The 20,271-nt window shown below is 41.5% G+C and overlaps 4 protein-coding genes across 9 annotated transcripts; 3 read left to right on the forward strand and 1 right to left on the reverse strand.

Annotated features, from left to right (window-relative positions):
* The first annotated feature begins 624 nt into the window (after nt 1-624).
* Nucleotides 625-4,737, forward strand: emp3a (epithelial membrane protein 3a (MAM blood group)). Of its 2 annotated transcripts, none has more exons than XM_078283808.1 (5): nt 625-712; nt 2,612-2,723; nt 3,071-3,173; nt 3,345-3,485; nt 3,954-4,737. In XM_078283808.1, exons 2-5 carry the CDS (start codon nt 2,646-2,648, stop codon nt 4,127-4,129), a joined length of 498 nt encoding a protein of 165 aa, XP_078139934.1. In that variant the 5' UTR covers nt 625-712; nt 2,612-2,645; the 3' UTR covers nt 4,130-4,737. The 2 variants fall into 2 exon arrangements, with proteins under 2 accessions (XP_078139934.1, XP_071751418.1); XM_071895317.1 differs by having other exon boundaries at nt 628-712; nt 2,595-2,723.
* An 841-nt stretch (nt 4,738-5,578) lies between these two features.
* fam83e (family with sequence similarity 83 member E) lies at nt 5,579-10,160 on the forward strand. Of its 3 annotated transcripts, none has more exons than XM_071895277.2 (10): nt 5,579-5,841; nt 6,044-6,792; nt 6,967-7,113; nt 7,655-7,779; nt 7,869-8,291; nt 8,654-8,713; nt 8,834-8,893; nt 9,007-9,244; nt 9,366-9,584; nt 9,697-10,160. In XM_071895277.2, the coding sequence occupies exons 2-10, from the start codon at nt 6,325-6,327 to the stop codon at nt 9,853-9,855; spliced, it is 1,899 nt and encodes a 632-aa protein (XP_071751378.2). In that variant the 5' UTR covers nt 5,579-5,841; nt 6,044-6,324; the 3' UTR covers nt 9,856-10,160. The 3 variants fall into 3 exon arrangements, with proteins under 3 accessions (XP_071751378.2, XP_071751379.2, XP_078139836.1); XM_071895278.2 differs by having other exon boundaries at nt 6,311-6,792; XM_078283710.1 differs by having other exon boundaries at nt 9,366-9,588; nt 9,697-9,813.
* Nucleotides 10,161-10,384: 224 nt separating this feature from the next.
* On the forward strand, nt 10,385-16,100 carry utp3 (UTP3 small subunit processome component). Its single transcript, XM_078283795.1, has 16 exons — nt 10,385-10,568; nt 10,985-11,072; nt 12,108-12,164; nt 12,253-12,309; nt 12,412-12,520; nt 12,610-12,678; nt 12,785-12,906; nt 13,037-13,192; nt 13,308-13,379; nt 13,491-13,531; nt 13,617-13,713; nt 14,055-14,180; nt 14,344-14,486; nt 14,568-14,634; nt 15,499-15,606; nt 15,767-16,100. Exons 1-16 carry the CDS (start codon nt 10,552-10,554, stop codon nt 15,854-15,856), a joined length of 1,419 nt encoding a protein of 472 aa, XP_078139921.1. The 5' UTR covers nt 10,385-10,551; the 3' UTR covers nt 15,857-16,100.
* A 142-nt stretch (nt 16,101-16,242) lies between these two features.
* ppcs (phosphopantothenoylcysteine synthetase) lies at nt 16,243-18,395 on the reverse strand. 3 transcript variants are annotated; one of them, XM_071895225.1, is made up of 4 exons: nt 18,324-18,395; nt 17,009-17,545; nt 16,812-16,915; nt 16,243-16,719 (listed from the first exon to the last, which is right to left on the reverse strand). In XM_071895225.1, exons 2-4 carry the CDS (start codon nt 17,541-17,543, stop codon nt 16,393-16,395), a joined length of 966 nt encoding a protein of 321 aa, XP_071751326.1. In that variant the 5' UTR covers nt 17,544-17,545; nt 18,324-18,395; the 3' UTR covers nt 16,243-16,392. The 3 variants fall into 3 exon arrangements, with proteins under 3 accessions (XP_071751326.1, XP_071751327.1, XP_071751328.1); XM_071895226.1 differs by having other exon boundaries at nt 18,219-18,361; XM_071895227.1 differs by having other exon boundaries at nt 18,334-18,356.
* Nucleotides 18,396-20,271: the final 1,876 nt, after the last annotated feature.

The raw sequence follows: 20,271 nt of genomic DNA on the forward strand, positions 1-20,271 counted from the left end.
TTTTTATTTTATAAAGTAGAATTTATATTAAATGAATACTCTTTACATAAAAAACACTTGGGTGGTCTGAGATTTCCTGCATTCAGAATCAAAAGTGGTCAGTAATCAGCCCTTGTTTCCTGTCCTCCAATCAGCTTAGCTTGAAAATACTTTGGTGGTCTTCATGCTAAGTTGTGCAGAGATGTACAGCATGGGTGCATATAGGACACGAAAGTATGGCTTTCTTAATAAAATAAGACATAGCCTACAGCAATTTTACATTTACACCAAATGTTTTTTCAATTGTATGATTATTTTTGTTCTTCATTAGCCTAATATCTGCATACTTGATCATGTCAACATATTTTGTTGCATATTTCAGTGCAGATTGAATGTACATTGTATGTAGCTTTTTGAAATGTAGCTCTTTTAAACATTCTCAGTCCAGTGGATAGCTATTTTTAGTGTTGAGTTGGTCCAGACCACAGATTTGAGGGGGAGGGCAGGGAGGGTTTAGAGGAAATGGGTGTTGAGAACTCCACCTATCTCACTCTGCATTCCTCTTTCATTTTTACTCTCTTTTCTCTATACTCTCTTTTTTGGAACTAAAAAGCCTGGGAGGAAAGAAAGAGTAGAGGGAGAAGATATCAGCAACTGTGAGAAAATCAAAGAGGCCAGGATCACTGAAGGGTACAGAACGTGTCACTCAGACCCAGGGCATTGAAGTTAAAGGGTAAGAATTTCCTCTAAACATCTTGGTCACGTTGTACTAAACAGATATGGTACTCTAGATACAGTACGCTGGTTTGTTTTATAGGACACATACACTGTAGCTGGTTTTGATTAGTATTGATGGAAATATTGCCTAAAAAGCATATTTGAGATCCATGGTCAGTTAAATGTCATCAAATGCTAACAAAAGTCTTCTTATCATATTGAATCATATCATATCATATAGAACATTTGTGAAAATACTTTTCAGAATTTCCACTGTATCATTAACAAACTTGCTGAAATGCCAGGCAATATCTGTGGTAATTACTTTGGTTCTGTTGGTACCAGGTACCTCAAACTGTTATGTAAACCAGATGTAGAATGTAACCAAACACATACCTCTCTGGATCGTCATCATTAATCTAAACAATGTTCTCCCTCCAGGGGCAGAGCTTGGTGTGAGAAATCACTATAGGACAACCATGTGCAAGGCATGGTCGCCAATAATAATCTAACTGTGGAATGAAGGGTAGGGAAAAGTAAAAGTGAAAATGAATGAAAATGGCTGAACTTGTTTGTGTAACCAAGAAGCCGTCTCTCATTTGGGCCACAGAGACGAATGCACCAAATGCACTATAGGCTGAACTTCCAATAAAAAGTGTAATGCATTCCATGTTTGCATTACTCCCTTTCCACTTGAGTCTCTTACAGTGTAGTAACACTGAATCCAAGGTTTAGGAGAATTCATTGTATAGCTTGTAGGTAGGCCACAGCGTAAATGCACACCTGATATTGACTTTTTCTCTTCTTTTACTTTTTTTTTTAGCAAAACAGCTGGGTGAGCTGAAAATGAAACAATTCTCATTTAATTTAATTTGGCTTGTATGTTTTTTCTGTGGTTGCCAATGCTTAAATCAACCTCTCTCCTCTCTTTAGCTGCCAATTGTAGTCGCACTTGTGTTTTCACAAATTATTCTGATGGAAATAATCACTTCACTTCTCACCATTGTGATCTCTTTCTTTGTAACTGGAATGAGGCCATATCAGAAAGGCTTTAGTTGATTGAACTTTAGAGGAATAAATGGAATTGAGCCATTCATAACTCTTGCTGCTATTTGGCAATTGATGCATGAATAATGATGACAATGCACTGCTGATGTTTTTTTCATTATAATGGCAGATTAACATCCTGTATATGTGGATCTTTTGTACCCTGATTAAGAAAAAGACACGCCACCCATATTCTGTTGGTCACACAGTATGCACAGGCAACCAGTAGATAGGGTTTCAGACTACATGCTTGTTTACAAAGGTTACAGGGTGCTGGCGTTCTGATATATTCCTCAGAGACTGGTCCGGCTCTGTAGATAGGGTGAAATTCCCCAGTCTGATGTGCCTGTGGCTTGATAGATGGGCAGAGATACTCAGCACAGATGTTGAGAAGCATGATGAAAGTGGACACACTGTCCCCCGAGAGGCAGGCAGAGGGCCCACCGTTCCAGGACACTGCCTCGGGAATCTACTGGGCATTTAAAATGAAGAGGGGAAGGTGCTTAGCAGTAGCAGATGAGTGAACCACACTACAGAACCATTTGGAACCACTGGGCGCACTATGGAACCATTCATGTTAGCTCCAGAGGCAGTGGAGAAACATTTTACAGGCTCAAGTGGTTCTTAAAATAACAATGGTGCAATTAAGAACCATGTAGCCTACAAAGAACATTTTTAGAGTGTTCTGCTGAACGCAAATGAACTGAACTGAGATCAGATGCCTTGTTGTGCCACCTTCTCAAATGTTCACTGTAATAGAGTGAAATGCATTGGGATAGACAACATAACACCAGGTGATATCACATGAGTTTGAGCACTCTGGTAAAGACAGCAATATACTGTATATTAAGGGGACGTCTGCACACAGGACACTGGGCACTACCTCACGTCTCGGAGCAGCCATGGTTTTCCTGCTGATGTCCGTAACCGTGCTGCATCTAATCACTCTGGCCATGCTCCTCATCGCCACCATGGAGAAGGTGAGAAACACACATGAACCAGTTTGTCTATTAACTGATGTTCTCTCTGCTGGGTTACACTAGATGTCATTGTTAAGCCGTATGACTATCAGATACGAGGGAAACCAACCACAAAAATGCTGAACTTCAACATACTGATTGTGGCATAGCGTACACGGTGCCATGCTGGAATTTGGCCTTTGAAATCTGATCTATTAGTTCTTAGTAAGTGCACTTCACTGTGCACATTTTTCTGGTTTTGGCACAGGGCCAAAGTGAGTAATACAAATTCCAAATAACAAGCTGTTTTCTCTCTGTCTGTGTCTCTCTCTCTCTGTGTCTTGTTCTCTTTCTCCTTCTTTCTGTAGTCCTGGTGGATCTGGGGAGATTCTGAAATCTCAGACCTGTGGTATAACTGCTTCCATGATAATGCTACAAATACCTGGTTGTGTGCTGCTACTAATGAAAATGGTAAATGATTAAAGTGGTGCTTGTTTGCGTGTGTGTGTGTGTGTGTGTGTGTGTGTGTGCCTGTATGTTTTCTTGTCATAGTTTTTGTTTCTGTGCGTTTGGATATACAGATTTATATTTGTCTCACTTGTGGATCAGTGCCTCATGTCATTCTGTCGCCTGCTCTCCCAGACTGGTTACAGTCTGTCCAGGCGCTGATGGTCCTCTCTGTGGTCTTCTCCTCCATCTCCTTCCTGGCGTTTGTGGGTCAGCTGTTCGCCATGCCCACAGGAGGGCTCTTCTACTTCACAGGCCTCTGCCAAACCTTTGCAGGTGTTTGAAGGGTTATTCCTTAATCCAAATGAAAACGAACAGTGAAAACAAAACATAAGACTGGCTTAAATGGACTGAAAAAGCTCTTGTGACAGGGTGTGACAGCTTAAAATTATACTGAAATGCATTTTGAAGTTGTAGTTTTGCTTATGCTTGTATTGGTTGTAAAGGTGAGGGTAGACCTGGATGCTGAGTTGCGATGAGATGAAATAGATGAGTTGAACAGCTTGTTTTATATCTCTATGCTCTTTTCTACTCTTTACGAATCATGCTTATTTACTCATTTTGATATACTATTAATTAACATAGATTTGGAGTTTAACAACTGAATTGTTTCAATCATGACAGAACATTTAAGGTAGACATTGTTATCCTCTCCTTTCCTCTCCTGGTGAAACACATAACTTCAAAACTTCAAACGTATACAGTGACTCTTAAGTGGTAATGAGATCTTTTGTGATTCTCCAGGTTTCACAGTCTTCGCTGCCTCCCTCATCTTCACGTTCCACAGAAAGGAGATCTTGGGCGACTCCAGAGATCTGAGCACAGGACGCTTTGGCTACTGCTTCATCCTGGCTTGGCTGTGCGTCCCTCTCCTCTTTGTAAGTGGAGTCCTATATATCCACCTGCGCAAGAAGCAGTGAGCCAAAAAAACTGGAAGGACAAGTGGGAAGCCATAGCAGAGTGTGATGCTTTTCACTGTTAAACATTTACCAATTGTCAATGAGCACATATAAGAAGTGAGATGATTGAGAACGAAATACCTCTTTATAAGATGAAGCTCTGTTTTCATTCTGACTACTGAATATCCACAAAGAACGTAAACTTTTCTGTCCTGCCATCCACACACGGTATGTGGGACGCTATGTCATCATGGAGTCTCAAGAACAACATGTTATAAACGTCATACTTACACCACTGGTTCCCCCTATAGAGCAAGGGGGTCTGAGCAGATTTTGGGGGACATTGCAGCATAAATTTGCAAATTAATGAGGAAAAAAATATTTTCTTGAAACTACAATAGCTCCTTAATACTTAAAGATATAGAGTTCATACTAATACCACCCATGTGTTATGTGAAGACAAATATGTTGATGTAGAAATATTTGCTAATTAATGCATTAATTAGCTTAATTAATGACCTCATTAGCATAACTGGTGATGTTTAATATATCATGGTGATTATGGCGGGACGTTGGCAGCTCAAGTGCCTCTTGTTTTTGTATTGTGTAAATATCTTATTAAACCATACAACCAACTATGTCAAATGCAGTCACTTTGTAAAATAATAGTTATTTATTAGTTTCACCAAATGCCCCAAGAACATGAAATTTAGTGAAGCGTTTACTGAACAGGATTCATGTGTTTAATAGGCTACATCTGTGTAAAGCTTGTTTGTTTTGTGTGTAATGCCTAACACACTGCCAGTGAGGTATTCTGACATAACTCAGTGATCTCAGAAGGTGTGCTGTCTTTGTCTTTCAGTTTTGTGGCAATCACTGACACTCACTGTTTTGTGGCATTCACTGTTGACTTTGTGAAAGTATGCTCACAATCTCTTCTAAACAGAATCACTTCAGAGTAAGGAAGTAACATCAAAACAATTAAAAATTGGCTAGTGCCAATTCTCTTCTGTAACGTTTCACAATTGTTTTTTTTTATTTTTTCCAAGAACACGGAACACGAAAAGCAAACACAGAGACAGAGATTCAATGGTAGATTACCAATGGGCCAGCAGAAGACACACCTGAGGTTGTAGTATTTTTCCAACGTGTGCTACTAACAGTCATACATGCATACACCTTATAATTTTGATTAAAACACCCAGCTGTGATGGCTCCTGACATCACAGATTGGAAGTGAGTTACAGTATCTGGAGTCCTACTCTGGCCCGCAAACCAACCTGTCAGGCTGGACCAGTCAGAGGACAACCTCAAGAGAAAACTATGAAATGAATGAGAGGCTCTTTTTCATAGCCAGATAAAGGATACAGTGCACGCAGCAATATTATACAGGGGAACGCCTCAAACGCTTTAAAGAAGATAGCAAGTCTGTGAACTGAAACTTGAATATCAGAGAGGTTTTCCAGTTAAAGAGCAGTGAACCTGAGAGCAGGTAGGAGGGGCGGAGGTCTGCAGAGAGTACAGGCAGGCGCCTGATCGAGGCTTTCAGCAGCTAAACGGATCTGTCAACTGCACAGAAAGCCTGGAATCCACAAACAATGTCAGTAACAAGGACTGGGAGGGTTAAAGCGAGGGAGATGACATGAATGGGAGGGAGCAAATGAACAATCACAACTCCTTGGAGCTTTTTCTGTCATGTTTGAGCCCGAGAGGTGAGATATGCAGCCCATGAGGTGAGTCTCTGTGTGTTTCGACGTGTTATTGTTTTATGTTCAAACTGAATATTTTTTTAAAGGTAACGAACCACACCTTGATTACTTCTACACACTGATTTGTTTCTTATGTCAACATGAGGCTGGTGACTTGCTTAAAGCTGCTGATCATAAAATGCGCTCAGTCAGGACTAAACTTGTGAATGCTGCTGCTTTTTCTCAGAAAGGAACACAGCAAAACTTTTCATCAAGATCTTCAGCAACATCTAGACATCTGATGTGTTCTGGTCAGCTCCTGCCAATTAAGAGAAACATGAGAAACGCTGCTGACTCTTTGTGACCCTTTGCCATGAAAGCCATCATCACCTTTACTAGTGTGAATGAGCCGGCCTGGAGTGGCGTTGTCGTCACATAAGAGTAGTTGCTAGTTTGAATTCTGAGTTTGGCTAAAAGTTTGATACAGTAGATAAGCCCTTATTCCTAGAGCCAGAGCGGGCTGCAGCTATGTCAAACTCCCAAGAGCAAAGCCTGGATGAGGACGCAGTGTTCCTGCCGGTGACCAAGTCCTGCCCAGAGTTCATCCACTGTGAGAGGGAGCGCCAGGCTCTGGAGAGACTCCTGAGTGCGGGTCCAGGGGTTTTCTACAGCTGCGTCGGCACGGAGCGCTCCGGCTGCTTCCTGTCTCCTGAAGAGGTCGGTCAGGTAAATGGCTGGGCGCAGGACTATCACATTAGCCAGCTACAGGGCAGAGGGGAGCAGAGCGCAGAGGAAGGCAGCTCAGAGATGGAGGACTTCTCTGACACCTACTTCCCAACTCACTCGGACATCCCCGCCCCGTGCCTGGAGCTGGGCTGGCCTGAGAAAGGCCCCTGGATGGGAAGGGGATGCGTTACAGTCCACACCAGTCCTCCTGCCGAGGGACAACCTCCCATCAGAGAGATCATCCGACGGTACCTGCAGGGGGCCAGTCAGGTATGTAAATATTTTATGGATGGAGCAAAGAAGATATTTTTGTAAAGGTAAATGATAAGAGAATTTACATCTGATCATCAATAAAAAAGAAGAGTTTTTTTTTTGTTTGGTGTGAGTCTCTATCAAAAGGATTCTGTCAACTACAGTCTCGCTGACATTTTGTGTACTGCACAGGTAATTGCCATAGTGACAGATAAATTGACAGATGGCACGGTAATTGGTGATTTACACAATGCTGCCTCTCGGGGTGTCCCTGTTTACATCATCCTGAACCAGAGGTCCATTCAGGAAAACTTCATGCCCAACAGGCTCAGGCATCCGGTGAGTCGCTGTTTCACATTCATCACTCACCTAATGGCCATCCTCCACAGTGTAGGATATGTGGATATTTTAATTTGCCAAAATTAGACAGCAACAACCCAGCAGGTCAACATATTAATGGACTATTTTGTAACACAGCAACAACATATCAAGTATAAAGTCACATCTGAAGGCTGGCTCTAAAACTATGGGTGTATCAGCGTCATAAAAACTTGACACACTGCATACATCAGCATGCTAATGTTAGGAATGCAGCATGTACATCAAGCAGCACACAGCTAAACTGGTTGCACAGCATTCAGTGTAGTCTGCATATCTCTCTGATAGTGAGGACTCATCTGTGGTTAAGGTTAAATTGTTTTTCTTTTAGTAATTTTCATGACTACTGTGCATGAAGATGATGAATATGCAAAGCAGAATTTAAAATCTTCTGTTCATAATATGGCTATAAACTATTCAGAATGATCTAGGTGATTATTGTCTTTTTGACAGCTGATATGCCATGTGTACAGCAATCTTATCATTTGGTTTGCTCTCACAGAACATGCAGGTCCGTGTGCTTGGAGGGAAAACCTTCCGCTCAAGGATGGGAGCAAAGGTAGTAGGAGAAATGAAAGACAACTTCATTCTACTGGATTTGGAGACAGTGATTCATGGTAGCTACAGGTACAACAGCCGTGTCTTTCAACCCGTTCCTTCCATACCTATTACACACAGAAGAAACTGACATAACAGGCTGTCTTTGTACTCTCTAGCCTCACGTGGACGGATGCCCACCTGCACCGGCAGCTGATCACTGTTCTAAGCGGCCTGGTCGTTGAATCATTTGATCAGGAGTTCAGGGTCCTTTTCGCTGCCTCGTCCCCCATCCCGGACACATGGAAGGCTGCCAGCCCCCCGGTGGACGCGCCCCATCTGCTGAAAGAGTTCCCAGACCTCCATCTCCCAAAACACCTCCCCTTGGAGCCCGTCACCAGCCCCACTCCGCCTCCGCCTGCCGATTCGCCCCTGGACTGGGAAGCCCTGGGGGTCGTCCAGAGAGACAGTCCTGTCAATCATCATGAGGAGATCGTGCCCATGGAAAGGCCACTGCAGAACAAAATGCTGTTTGATGAAAAAAAGACACCCATTGTGGATGAATTTGCTCATAGTAGAAATCGGTTTCTGGATCAGGAAAGGTACACATAACATCTCAATTAACCAAATGTCTGTCACCATTAGTGAGTCTAGTTGACTTTTTGGCCCAGGATATACTAAAGATTGACTATGCTTTTTACACAAATCTTTATAAAGGTTTCATTCATTCATTCATTCCTATAACTATATCTTCTGTGCTGTAGAAGGCAAGTTAATGAAAAGTTTGGTTTTTGCTATAGGAATATCCGATGAAATGGACCAAAAGTATAAAGAAAAGCTAAATTTACCATTTTCTGAAACCAATGCCGAAATAGTTAAACAAGTTTTCTCTCTTTGTAACTTGACCCATAGAGTTGTTTGTACATGCCTTTACCCTCCCTCTCTGTTTGTTTGTATGTGCCAGGATATGTGAAAACACAACCTCAGTGACAAACAATCTGCGAGATAAACCAACACGCTTCAAGTGAGTCTTGGTCACAGGCAAAGATGAGATACAACACTGGGTTCTGAGTAATGGGCATCAATGTGTTTCTTCTGATACTTTTTATGGTGACATTTCCCTGGGATCTGATTATTTTCACAGCAGCACACAACTCCCCCAGACCGATAGCTTCAATCTGACTACCGCAGAATTACAACAAAGGTAACACCAAAAAGATAACCGAGAGCTTGATAAACATCTTCACAGACTTACATTAGGTTAAGTTTGGGCTTGAAATGTCAAATCCAAAAGAAAATGTGTTTTGCCTCCTCCAGGGTGGAACACAAAATAGAGCGGGCCTATCACAGGCAGCTCTCCAAAGGGAAGAGCGCTAATTCAGATGACAGGACAACAGTGAGACCTGGTGAAAAGAGGGAGCAGAACTCAATGCACAATATGGTGACCTTTTCCTCCACTCAGAGAAGAGAGCGTTCAAAGACGGAGGGCATTTTGGAAGAAGACATTAACATGGATAGAAATGGCTCCAGGGTAGACGGCCAATCATCCTCTAGAGTAAATCACTACTTTATGAATAAACCCATTGCCTTAATTGTAATGTCAAAATACTGGGGTCAGCTTAGACACCCAAATACTCCAAATGACAGAAAATTGCGATGCTTTTCTCTCCTAACAGAGACCTATAATACTGAGGGTGCCGCAGTCTGAGCGCTTCAGCTCGCTGAGTGACATCATGAGGAGGCTGAAGCCTCAGCAGAGCTCGTCAGCACAGCAGAGAACCGGATTAAAGACTGCGATGTCAGACCTGAGCAGGTCCATGGTTGACCTGAGCGTACACAACACAGACGCAAACCAAGAAGAGAGAGGAGTCCCAGTGCCGAGGTTGCAGGCCAGTGTAAGTATGTGGATTTGTCATGTTTGTGTTTGTATGTGAAGAGCAAAAGAGAAAGCTTGACACACGACTCACTAAGAGAGCATTGTGTTTTTTCTCCCCCCTTCCTTGACAGTGCTTTGACCCCGGTCATGTGACACCTGCTCTTGCCCTGATGAGGAAGAGGAATGATGAAATAAAATCTCTGTTCTACAGAACTCCAAAAACCTTTCTTCCCAGCAACAGGCCTCGGAGTACCAGTTTTGGATTTCAAATGGACTGGGGAGGCCACTGATAGACAGGGAGGGAGGAGTGGAATGAGGAGGAATGAGGAGCAAGGAGGAGACGCAAGAGCAATATCATCTATCTCCGAGGAAAGGCAGCTGCCAGTATAGTGCCGACTAGAGCGACAAGTTCTGACTTCTGCAGTGTTAATTAGCCCAACAAAGTGAAACAGTCCATGACTCTGGAAACAAAATCAGTCAGGTGTTGTTGGCATGCAGGATCTATGTTATGTTATGTCTATGTAATCACTGTTTTATTGTATGCTATATGTGAGGATACAGGCACAATGGCAATAAAAATCCTAAATTATGAATACATGGACTGTGTGGGAAATGAAGTTACCACTCCTCATTTGTTTACAAAGTGTTTTACACTGTTTTACTTTTATAATGTGTTTAAATGGATTTAAAAAAAACCTCCTAAAATGTATTTCAAATCAAATTACTGCTGCACACCATCAACAGATTGTCAACTATTGTTTGGCCGCTAGATGGCGATCACAGCAAGCAACCAAGTGGAAACCAGACGTAGAAGAAGAAATCACGGAAGCACATGGAAACATCGGAAATGTGTTCAACTGTATGTGATTGTTAGAAGAGTTTTCGTTTCATTTAATCATCAAATATAAACGTGAAACGTGCTGTTATTTTACCGATGTAACGGTGTAGTTAACGACTAGCAACCAGGTTCATTCAACTTTTCCATCATGGTTCGAGCTCAAAGGTGAGTTAAGTAAAGTCAGTACGCTTGCATGGTTAACATGGATGTTATCAAGTTAAATAGCCTCGTAACTAGTTTGCTTTTAGGTAGCTAATGTTTTATGCCAGAAGAAATATAACTCACTAGACAGGCGTTGCCTTACTGGAAATCTCTCTTTGATAAAACGAGTCAAATGTCGTTTATGGTGGTGACTTTACTGCACTGACACAACATTTTGTCTCCATTGAGGTGTTAACAGTCAATGCGTTGTGTTAGGATTAGCTGTATTTGAACCCTAATAATTGAGCTCTAATAAAGCAGCGAGTAGAATATGCAAAACTTTACGGTTCAAATGGCGCAGAAGTGCAAAGCTAAAAACATTCACCCAATGCCTGAAAGAAGAGATTAACTCACTTCTGCCTCCGGTCTTCACTGCTCAGAGCAAAGAAACTGCAGAGGCCAAAAACTCCCAAGCAGTATGATGATGACGACCCCGAAGCCTACAAGGACATGCCTGTCCCTGACAAGGTAAGAGGACACAGCACGCGACACTAGCTCTGTCACAGGTGGGGGTTTCTGCATGCAGCACTATAAATTATAGAAATGAATGCACCTCACTGAAAGAAGGGATCGTTACAGCATTGATACTAGTGTTGACGCGATTAATCAATTAGTCGATAGACAGAAAATTAATCGATTATAATCTTGATAATTGGTTAATCGTTTTAGTCATTTATCAAGTAAAAATTTATAAAAAAAAAACATTTGCTGGTTGCAGCTTCACAAATGTTAAGATTTGGATGTTTTTCTCCATTTCATATGATCATAAAATGAATACTTTGGGGCTGTGGTAATTTTTGATGGGCATTTGTCATTATTATTTTTTTTTATGTTATAGACTAAATGATTAATCGAAGATAGATTGTTCGATAATGAAAATAATCGGTAGTTGCAGCCCTACTTGATAAGTGCTGATATCTCCTTCATTCTTCTGGAAGGGAGAGAACATTGTGTCAAATTTAAATGTGTTTGAATTAAGACATTGAATTGAGTGCCTCATCTCATTACTACAATATATGTTAACTAACTGCCAGCCTAGGAACAGCTAATAACTGAGGTACAACATACAGAGAGCAGGAGAAATGTGTTTTCATGCTGTATCAATTGCAGACAACTTTGAGATTGTATTAATTGTTCCCCACTGAAAACTTCAAGGTATTAATAGCAATAGATACCATGCACGTTTTTAAAATAACATTTGCTGCTCTTTGATTTTTCACTGCTGTGTCATGTATTTTTCTATTATGTTTACTTTTTCTTCTCACTGAAATGCATCATTTGTATTGTGCAATATTTAACTTAAGTGTTAAAACATTCACTGTTCCCTCTATAAAATCAGTAAGTGTAAATAAAAATGTGTCATTCTCAACCAACAGGCTAACTGTCAACACTCCAGCTCTACTTTGCTGCACTCTAACTGCACTTGTGTTTGTTGCTGTGTCAGCATCGACTCAGCTGACAGTCAGACATGAACATATCTGTTGTCTCTTTTCTTCTCACCAGAAATCTTCACAGTACACAAAGGACAAAATTGATGAGTTTCATGATGAAAAGATTGCAGTAAGTTTCCGTCATGAGTAATTTTGTGGTAAGTGTCTGTCTTATTTTCATGGTCTCTTACTATTTTACCATCATCTCTTCGCCATAGAAACTTCTCGCCCGCGGTGTTCAAATGGACAGTGACCAGGAGGATGAGGATGATGAGGTGACGGACTTTTTGGACCCGTTTGTTTGTTCTTGCCAATATGTTTGCACCGTCTTTAGATAATTTAGTTCAAGCTAATTCAAGTTCAACTGAATTTTACAGGAGGAAGTTATGGCCTTGGATGATTCTGAGTCAGAGGAGGAAGAAGAGTATGAGGAAGAAGAAGAGGGGACCGACATGGAGAGTGATTTAGAGGGCAAGAAAGATGACGGTAAAAAGAAGAGTCAGTTGCCATTTAGTCCTCGGTTTACACCTTTGCCAGACTATCCTGATTAACTATAACTGTGTTGTCTTCCCTAGATCTCCCTAATGATATGGCATGGGGCAACAAGAAGAAGATGTTCTATGACTCTGATTATGTGGCTGCCAGTAAGCATCTTTCATCCTCACTCGTATTACTGAGGCAATTTATGTTCATTTTTTTGCCTGTGTGGCTAATGTAGGCTTGATGCAACTTGTAATTTTGTTATTGCAGAAGGGAAAACACAAGAAGCGTTGGAAGCAGAGGACCAAGAGGAGGAAGAAGAGGCTAAGAATATTCAGAAACGCTTGGCTGCGAATCTGAGTGAGGAGGATTATGATCTAAACTTTTTTCAGGTATTCACTTCATAAATCTCTTTCCCATACATATCAATTTAATTCCATTTGTGATGATAAATCATTATTATTGGTAGTAGTAATAGTTTTTCCTTATATCTTATTCTTGTATGTGTCTACCTAAATGTAGGAATTTGCTGTGGAGAAGAAGGATGAAGAGAAGAGTGTAGAAAAGGAGGAGAGGATTGTGAAAGACCTGAAGCAGATGTCCCAGAAGGAAAAGATGAAACTTCTGAAGAAGGAATCACCAGAGCTGCTTGAACTCATCCAGGATTTCAAAGCAAAGGTAAAACAAACACTCACGCACACACACACACACACACACACACACACTGCTTACCTACTGTAGAACAACATGTAATGACTTCAGCATATGAATTATTGCTGTTTCTGGTGTGTAGCTTGCAGAACTGAAGGATGAGCTGCAGCCCCTCGTAGAGATGGTCAAGGATGGACGGATCCCGCCAGGAAAAGTGAGTCCAGTTTAGCTCCATTTGTAGCACCGTGACTTTGCGATCAGGCACTGAGATTAGAGGATTTATATAAAATCTCCTCATTTATAATTTTTCTCCTGTTTTCCAAAGGGTGCTGAATACCTCAAGACGAAACAGCAACTTTATCTCAAGTAAGTTTTAATTAAATTGTAACTTAATATTGCAATTGTGTGTCTCTTTCATTGAGCGTTTGCTAATCATCGTTTCCTGCCACAGTTACTGCACAAACATCAGTTTCTACTTGGTGCTGAAAGCAAAAAGAATCCCTGCTCACAACCATCCTGTGATAGAAAGACTGCTCACCTACAGAAATGTAAGTCCATTCATATTGACACCTGCTGCTGATGGCACATGTGGGCAAATGTGTCTTCACCCTGTATGTCTAGCAGTCAGTAGTCTTTTATTTTGGACAGTAGGCCGTCAGTCGTTACTGTGTGACTGTTCTTTGACACTATTGCTGTTTCACGGTGGCAGTATTAACTATTTGGGCAGCAGGTTGGCCTAATGAGTAGTGAGACAAGCATACCAGCTCCAGGGGAACTGTCCTGTAGCCGACCCTACGCTCTGCACCTCTGGAGGGACAATGAAAAGAGAATTTCCCCATGGGGATCATAAAATATGTGTAACTGAGTCTTGAATGCCTTTCTCCCGCAGCTCATCAATGAACTCGGTGCAGTAGATGCCCGGCTTGCGCCACAACTTCGCAAGCTACTGGCCGGAGAGCAGAAAGAAAAGGCCACCAGGAGGCCAGTGGGAGGCAAGCAGGCTAAGAAGGACATGGTGAGATATGCTCAGTGTGCCTTCATTCACAGACCTGATGGACATGATCATTTTGAATTTTTAATGGAGGATAAACATGGAGCTTCAAGGAACTTAATGTAGCTATTTAATTTTCATGAATAACAATGTTTCTGTCATTCTGCGCTCCCATTGTTGTTTCCAGGAGTCTGGAGAGGCAGCGCCTGAGGCTGCCGAGGACTCAGACTCTGACCTGGATGAGGAGGCTGCACTGCACTTCTACAGAGGAGTGGAGGAGAAGCTGAAACTGAAGAGGAAGAGCACAAGCAACGACCCACAGGATGAAGCGTGAGTATGATTTGTATCAGAGTCCACGAACAGTTGGGACAGAATCAACAGGGGATCTAATACCTTCTCGATTTGTTTCAGATTGGAGGAAAGCGGAGATGAGGAAGAAGAAATGGATCCAGATGCTAAGAGAGGCATCACCTACCAGGTACTGGGTTGCAATCATCTATACCAGTGGTTCTCAATGTGGGGTCCGGGGACCACCAGGGGTCCTTGAGGGGGCTCCAGGGGGTCCCCAAGCAAATTGATCTATTGTTAAACTTAACCATTATTTAATTTACAAGAAGTTAACACAATTGGAGAATGTAGAAGAATGACTGTTTTGATCATAGTTTCACTGTTATCTCTCTACCTACAATACAGATAGTCATGGAATTCTGGACAAAATCATGTCTAACTATAAAGATATTATCAGATTTGGGTTCGAGACAAAATCACACCGATTGGGGGTCCGTGGCCCTAATGTGTACTAAATTAGGTGTCCTTGATATGAAAAAGGTTGAGAATCACTGACCTATACAATGAATTAATATGCATTAAAGGGGGATTAAGTAATTATGACTTTTATCAACCTCTATCGGCAACCAAGGAATTGCAACAACATGAGCAAGGAGTGTTTTCCCCCCTAAAACGGTCTGGGTCAGAAAGGGAATTTTGAAAACCTTAAGTCTCAGTGCCTGGCGAAGTAACTGTTGGGTCTTTGGTATTGATCAACAACCCGATCAAATCCCTGCAGATATGTTAGGATATGTCCTTGATATGTCATCTTGTGCTATGGGACAGTAAAAATCTACAAATGGTATGGGAGCAGTTGTTCATTATAGAATTTATTGAATTCGTTCTTGCACAGTGTACAGGATAAATGTTCTGCTCAAAGCATTATATCAGAAAATTCTTTCAATACATTCAGTTACGTCCCTCATATCATTTATTTCATGCATTCCATGTCAGACTTCGTCAAATCCTATTTTTGAACCATTAGTCTGATCGTGTGCTTGTACCAATTCCACAGATGGCCAAAAACAAAGGACTCACACCAAAGAGGAAGAAAATCGACCGTAATCCCAGAGTCAAACACAGAGAGAAGTTCAGACGGGCTAAGATCCGCAGAAAGGGCCAGGTTTGTAACCCGCATCACAACATTTTCTTTATGTTCAAGTGCATCATAAGGCTTCCTGAGGCTATTTTTGAGGGTTCATCAGTTTAAATCAAGAATTCACATTTTTTAATGCAACACATTTCAACTGGACGTTAAAAAGATTATTGTCCGTATTTACCAGGTCCGCGAGGTTCGTCGGGAGGAGACAAGATACAGTGGAGAGTTGTCTGGTATCCGTGCTGGAGTCAAGAAGAGTATCAAACTTAAGTAACCAACACAAACACAGGTGCAAGATGGAATACAAAATACGCTGCCAAGCGTAGCCATGGGAGTAAGACAATCCCTATGGACTGTACTCGATGCAATTTTATTATGTGATGGGTGACTAGTGGTAAAGCATATCATTTTACCATTCAGCTGTCCATCATCTGTTGTACAAATGACATTGAACTGCTCACTTTTGTGTTGTACTGAATTCAATTATGTAATGTGAATAAACATTTCAAACACTTCTATTAAGAGCATATTGATTTCCCTCTAGAAAAACAGCACAAATACCTTCAAGAGGCCCTTTTGTAGAACATTTAAAATGGAGAAAGGAAGGCATTATGTGTTTATAGTTACAGTAGTTCCTAAGCTTAGGCAAACCTAAAACATGTTCAATATAAATCAGAGGACAGCAGAACAGGTATTGTTATGAATATAAGCCATTACCATAACCAAGGGTTGATGTAAGAGCACAGAGCAGAGACAACTGTTACAACTGGTAGCCTGGACATCAACTTTGACATCAGTGGATCCTGAGAGTCAGTCAAGTTGTTGAGTTATGAACTGGCCGTGCGCTGCTTTCAGGTTACTGATGATCTTCTCCTCTATCTCCACCTCATTCTTCACATCCTCGTCCGTGAGGATCAGCTCGGCCTGAGTTTCAGGAGTCACCACCACCACGTAACCCCGCCTGGTGTCCAGTATATTGGCTACTACTGCTTGGTGCCGGTAGGTGTCCAGAGCCCGCCGAGCCTTGTCCAGCAGGATGGATGGGTCCGTCTCCAGCTTGAAGGAGATGACAAATGCCTGTGGCGCCCAGTCCTTCACCAGTGGGGACAGCATCTTGGGCACCATTTTCATGCTGATCTGAATGGGAGAACAAGCATTTGTCACAGATTTTAAAAAAAAAACATGCATGTACAGCATGTACTGTCCTGGAATTTCATTATTTTACTCACTTGAAGAGGTCCATTGGAAGACTGGATTTTGTGTTCAGGCATCTCAGATGCTGGGATATAGAAATCGGACACAGCTGCCGCCAAGTAAAACATGGCCTTGGACCCTAAGTGTAGAGTAAACGTGAGGACATGTTATGAGCAGTATGCTAGATAAGTGTCCACACTACTTCAACCTGTAAGGTGGTGCCAGCCTGTACCTATTGTGCTGAGTGCCTGTGCTGCTGCTTTGAGGAGGTGCAGGTATTCTGAAAGAGTGTTGAACTCGATGGGCAGGAGAAGCCCGGCGTCTTTCACTTCCTGGTAGCGCTTTAGGACTTTGGCGATGTTAGGAAGCGCCTGCTGGTTAACCACCACCTGACCAGAGTTGCTGGATGCTCCTTCTCCGCTTTTTAGCTGAAGCGTGTCCAGCAGGTTTATGTTGGAGTACAGGCGTGTGTAAGGGTACAGGGAGCGATGTCTGTGCAGGAAGATGACAGCGTAGCCGGAGTCTAGGAAATACTCTGCTGAGGAGGCGCCTCGCCTGCCGCTGCTGAAGTTATCAAGGAAGCGGACAGTGCGGGACTCCAGGGGAACTTTGGTGCCTCCTGATGTGATGAGAACCACCCTGCGACCCTTTGCCCCGTGACGCCCAGCAAAAGCAGCCATCTGCTCTTTAACCTCGTCCACATGGGAGGGAACAGCAAACTCTTCAGCTAGCTTCCCATCAATGGTAGCTGCCCTGGGCTCTGCCATAGCTGGTGAGAGAGAGGTAATTTGATATTAAAGGTAATTTGATATTATCAACAACTTGACAACAACAACTCAAAGTGAGGAACGGGCATTAAAGATGCAGTGCAATGATTTCAACTTGATGTTGATTTCTAACACAATGAGCATCACTTTTTTTTCAGTTTTTGATGGTTAGATGGTACAAATCTGTTTGATTCTGTTGAAAACCAGAGGGAAAGTTTTTCAAAGGGCGCTAGTCAAATTTCCACAATGCTGACAGTTATAATAATTTGGGCAACTTTACATTAACAGGTCCTTTGTTAATTAGCTATATCATGAAATTGAGAAATGCAATTATCATTGCACTGGACCTTTAACAGTCAGTGAATATTATACCCATGTTTAGACAATGAGGAAAGCCACAGTATTTTAGTCTACATATACTTTAACCTCACAATATGTTAATATATCTTACTGTATGTTAGTATACATAAACCTTAATAGTTTCTGAGTCTTTGACCTTGTAATTTTATTTAATAAAAGCCTGTTGACTAGCTATACAAAAATTCCCTTCAGCAGATACAATACAGAAACCTTTAGTAAGTTTATCGAGGACAGCTTCAAGTTGAGGCTTGCTGACCTTACAGTCTATGGCAGGTGAGAGTCATGTGCAATTATTTTCAAAATCAGAACACGTACCTGTGATTTGTCAATAATTTGCCACGTATTGCACTGAACTTGAATGAGACAGCATCGATATTTGCTATTTTATCATTACAAGTTTGATAAAAAACTGCTACTTACTTCTTCTTACTCTTGATTCTGAGGATAGGAGACTGTTTGTTTTCAGACTGCTTGACAACTTCTGCACTTCCTGAACGACGGAGATTTCTTCTTTGCTCTTGGTTAAAAAAACACAGCAGAGCCTCCAGTGAGACCGTGAGCGCCCCCAATGGCCGTAAATGGTACTACCAATGACTAATACATAGTGAAAACATTTCTAAGGATTAAATCTCAGGTTGTTGAAGCAGTAGTGCGTCGCTGGGGATTTCGTCTTTTCTCCCAGAATTATGTTCTCATTTTCATGTGAGACCTGCACAGACTCTGAATGGGACAGGGGCAAAATTCTCAAAAAGGGCAACTTCTGGACCATCTTATTACCATGCAAAAGCAATGCCATGTGTTTGAAATCCGCCTGGAACCTTTGTTGCTTGTTACATCCCCTATATCACATATTTTCTGTCTTTTTTTTCCTCACATAAAAGGGCAATTCCCCAGAAATGCTAGGGGAATCAGGGGACAGTTCAGTCCTTTACTTAATCCCAAAGAGCAATTGATTTACAGGCAGGCATAAAATGACAGGCAATGACAAGTGACACACAGACACACAAAAAACTGTATTGTAGGCTATGCCTGTTGCACCCCGGAAGACATTTTTGAAAATCTGCCGTTTAAAAACTTAAAATGTAAAAAAAAAAAATTCTGGTGAGTTTTGTACAGTGGCATATACATACCTTCTCACGGGAAAAAATGCAATATACTTGCATTTCTCTCACTGAGATTAATATGTAATCCAATCTAAAAATTACAGGTGTTAAATTGAGATGTAATATGAAATTGAACAACTTTTAAATATCAAATAGGACCCTACCAAAGTAGTTTCTTTGTTTAGTGAGATAGTTTCCATTTCTATTTTCCATTTTCCAAAGACTAATAAAAAGTATATTCCCATACAAGATAAGAATGCACTTAGCCAGTTTTAGTATTTCTAGATCATGTCACTTGGTTTATACAAAATAGCTGGTGTTGGTATTCATTAACACTTTCATCCACAAGTTGCCCTATGTTATCAATAAGTCAACACACAACTCTCTTTGCTCGCTCTTCCAGGTGAATCTGCTTTAGGCTGGTGAAAGTGAAGAGGCATTTTGTGAATCACTTTATTGATAGCCTACTTTGGCATTTAAAAATATGGCTCATAGTCAAAAGTAACCACATTTAATGGTGTAAAAAGTGAAGAAATGAATGCAACGTAGGCCTATAGGTTTAAAGTTGTGTTGACAGGCCCTAATAGTTGTTTCTCAACACAGTTGGGCATCTCTCATTTTGGCAGTTTTTTATCTGAAGGAGCTGCAAACATTTTTTTTCTGCACAGACTGGATAAGAGGAGGAGGAAAGTGTCATTTGATTTTATGGAGAGGATGAAAACATGCATGTGGCCTTGACTGCTCACTGTGGGACAATGTAAGCTGGTGGAGAGAGGTGAGGCATGTGCACCATGTTTGAATAGTCTATTGAATATTGAATAGCCTTCAGTGGAAATACTAATAGTAATGACCTTCAGACTGGCTATAACCCCCCCTTTCAGTTTATAGCTCCTCAGGTAATCGGTGTTAGCAATGCCCTTTTGAAACTCTGACTCAGTGTTTCAACCCAGGACAAGAGCTGGGGCAATCATGTTTGTTGTTAGTGCAAGATGAATTTACCCAGAAATGATTATTTATTGATTTGTTGATCTTGCCATACATTTGAGGAAGTTGCCAACTTGAAGCAATCTGTCCAACAACAGTCCTTGTAATCAGCCCACAAGAGGTGCTGTTGCTCTACTGAACAGACGACCACACTTCCTATGAGGAGGCCTCTTATTATGATACATTTATGGTTTGATTGCATCGATTAATCTGATAATGGTCTGGCTTTTTAATAGCCTAAGGTATGCGACTGTTTACTTGGTTTATATTGTTAAAAAATA

Source organism: Centroberyx gerrardi, chromosome 5, assembly GCF_048128805.1.
Source record: "Centroberyx gerrardi isolate f3 chromosome 5, fCenGer3.hap1.cur.20231027, whole genome shotgun sequence".
In the NCBI taxonomy this organism is placed as follows: Eukaryota; Metazoa; Chordata; class Actinopteri; order Beryciformes; family Berycidae; genus Centroberyx; species Centroberyx gerrardi.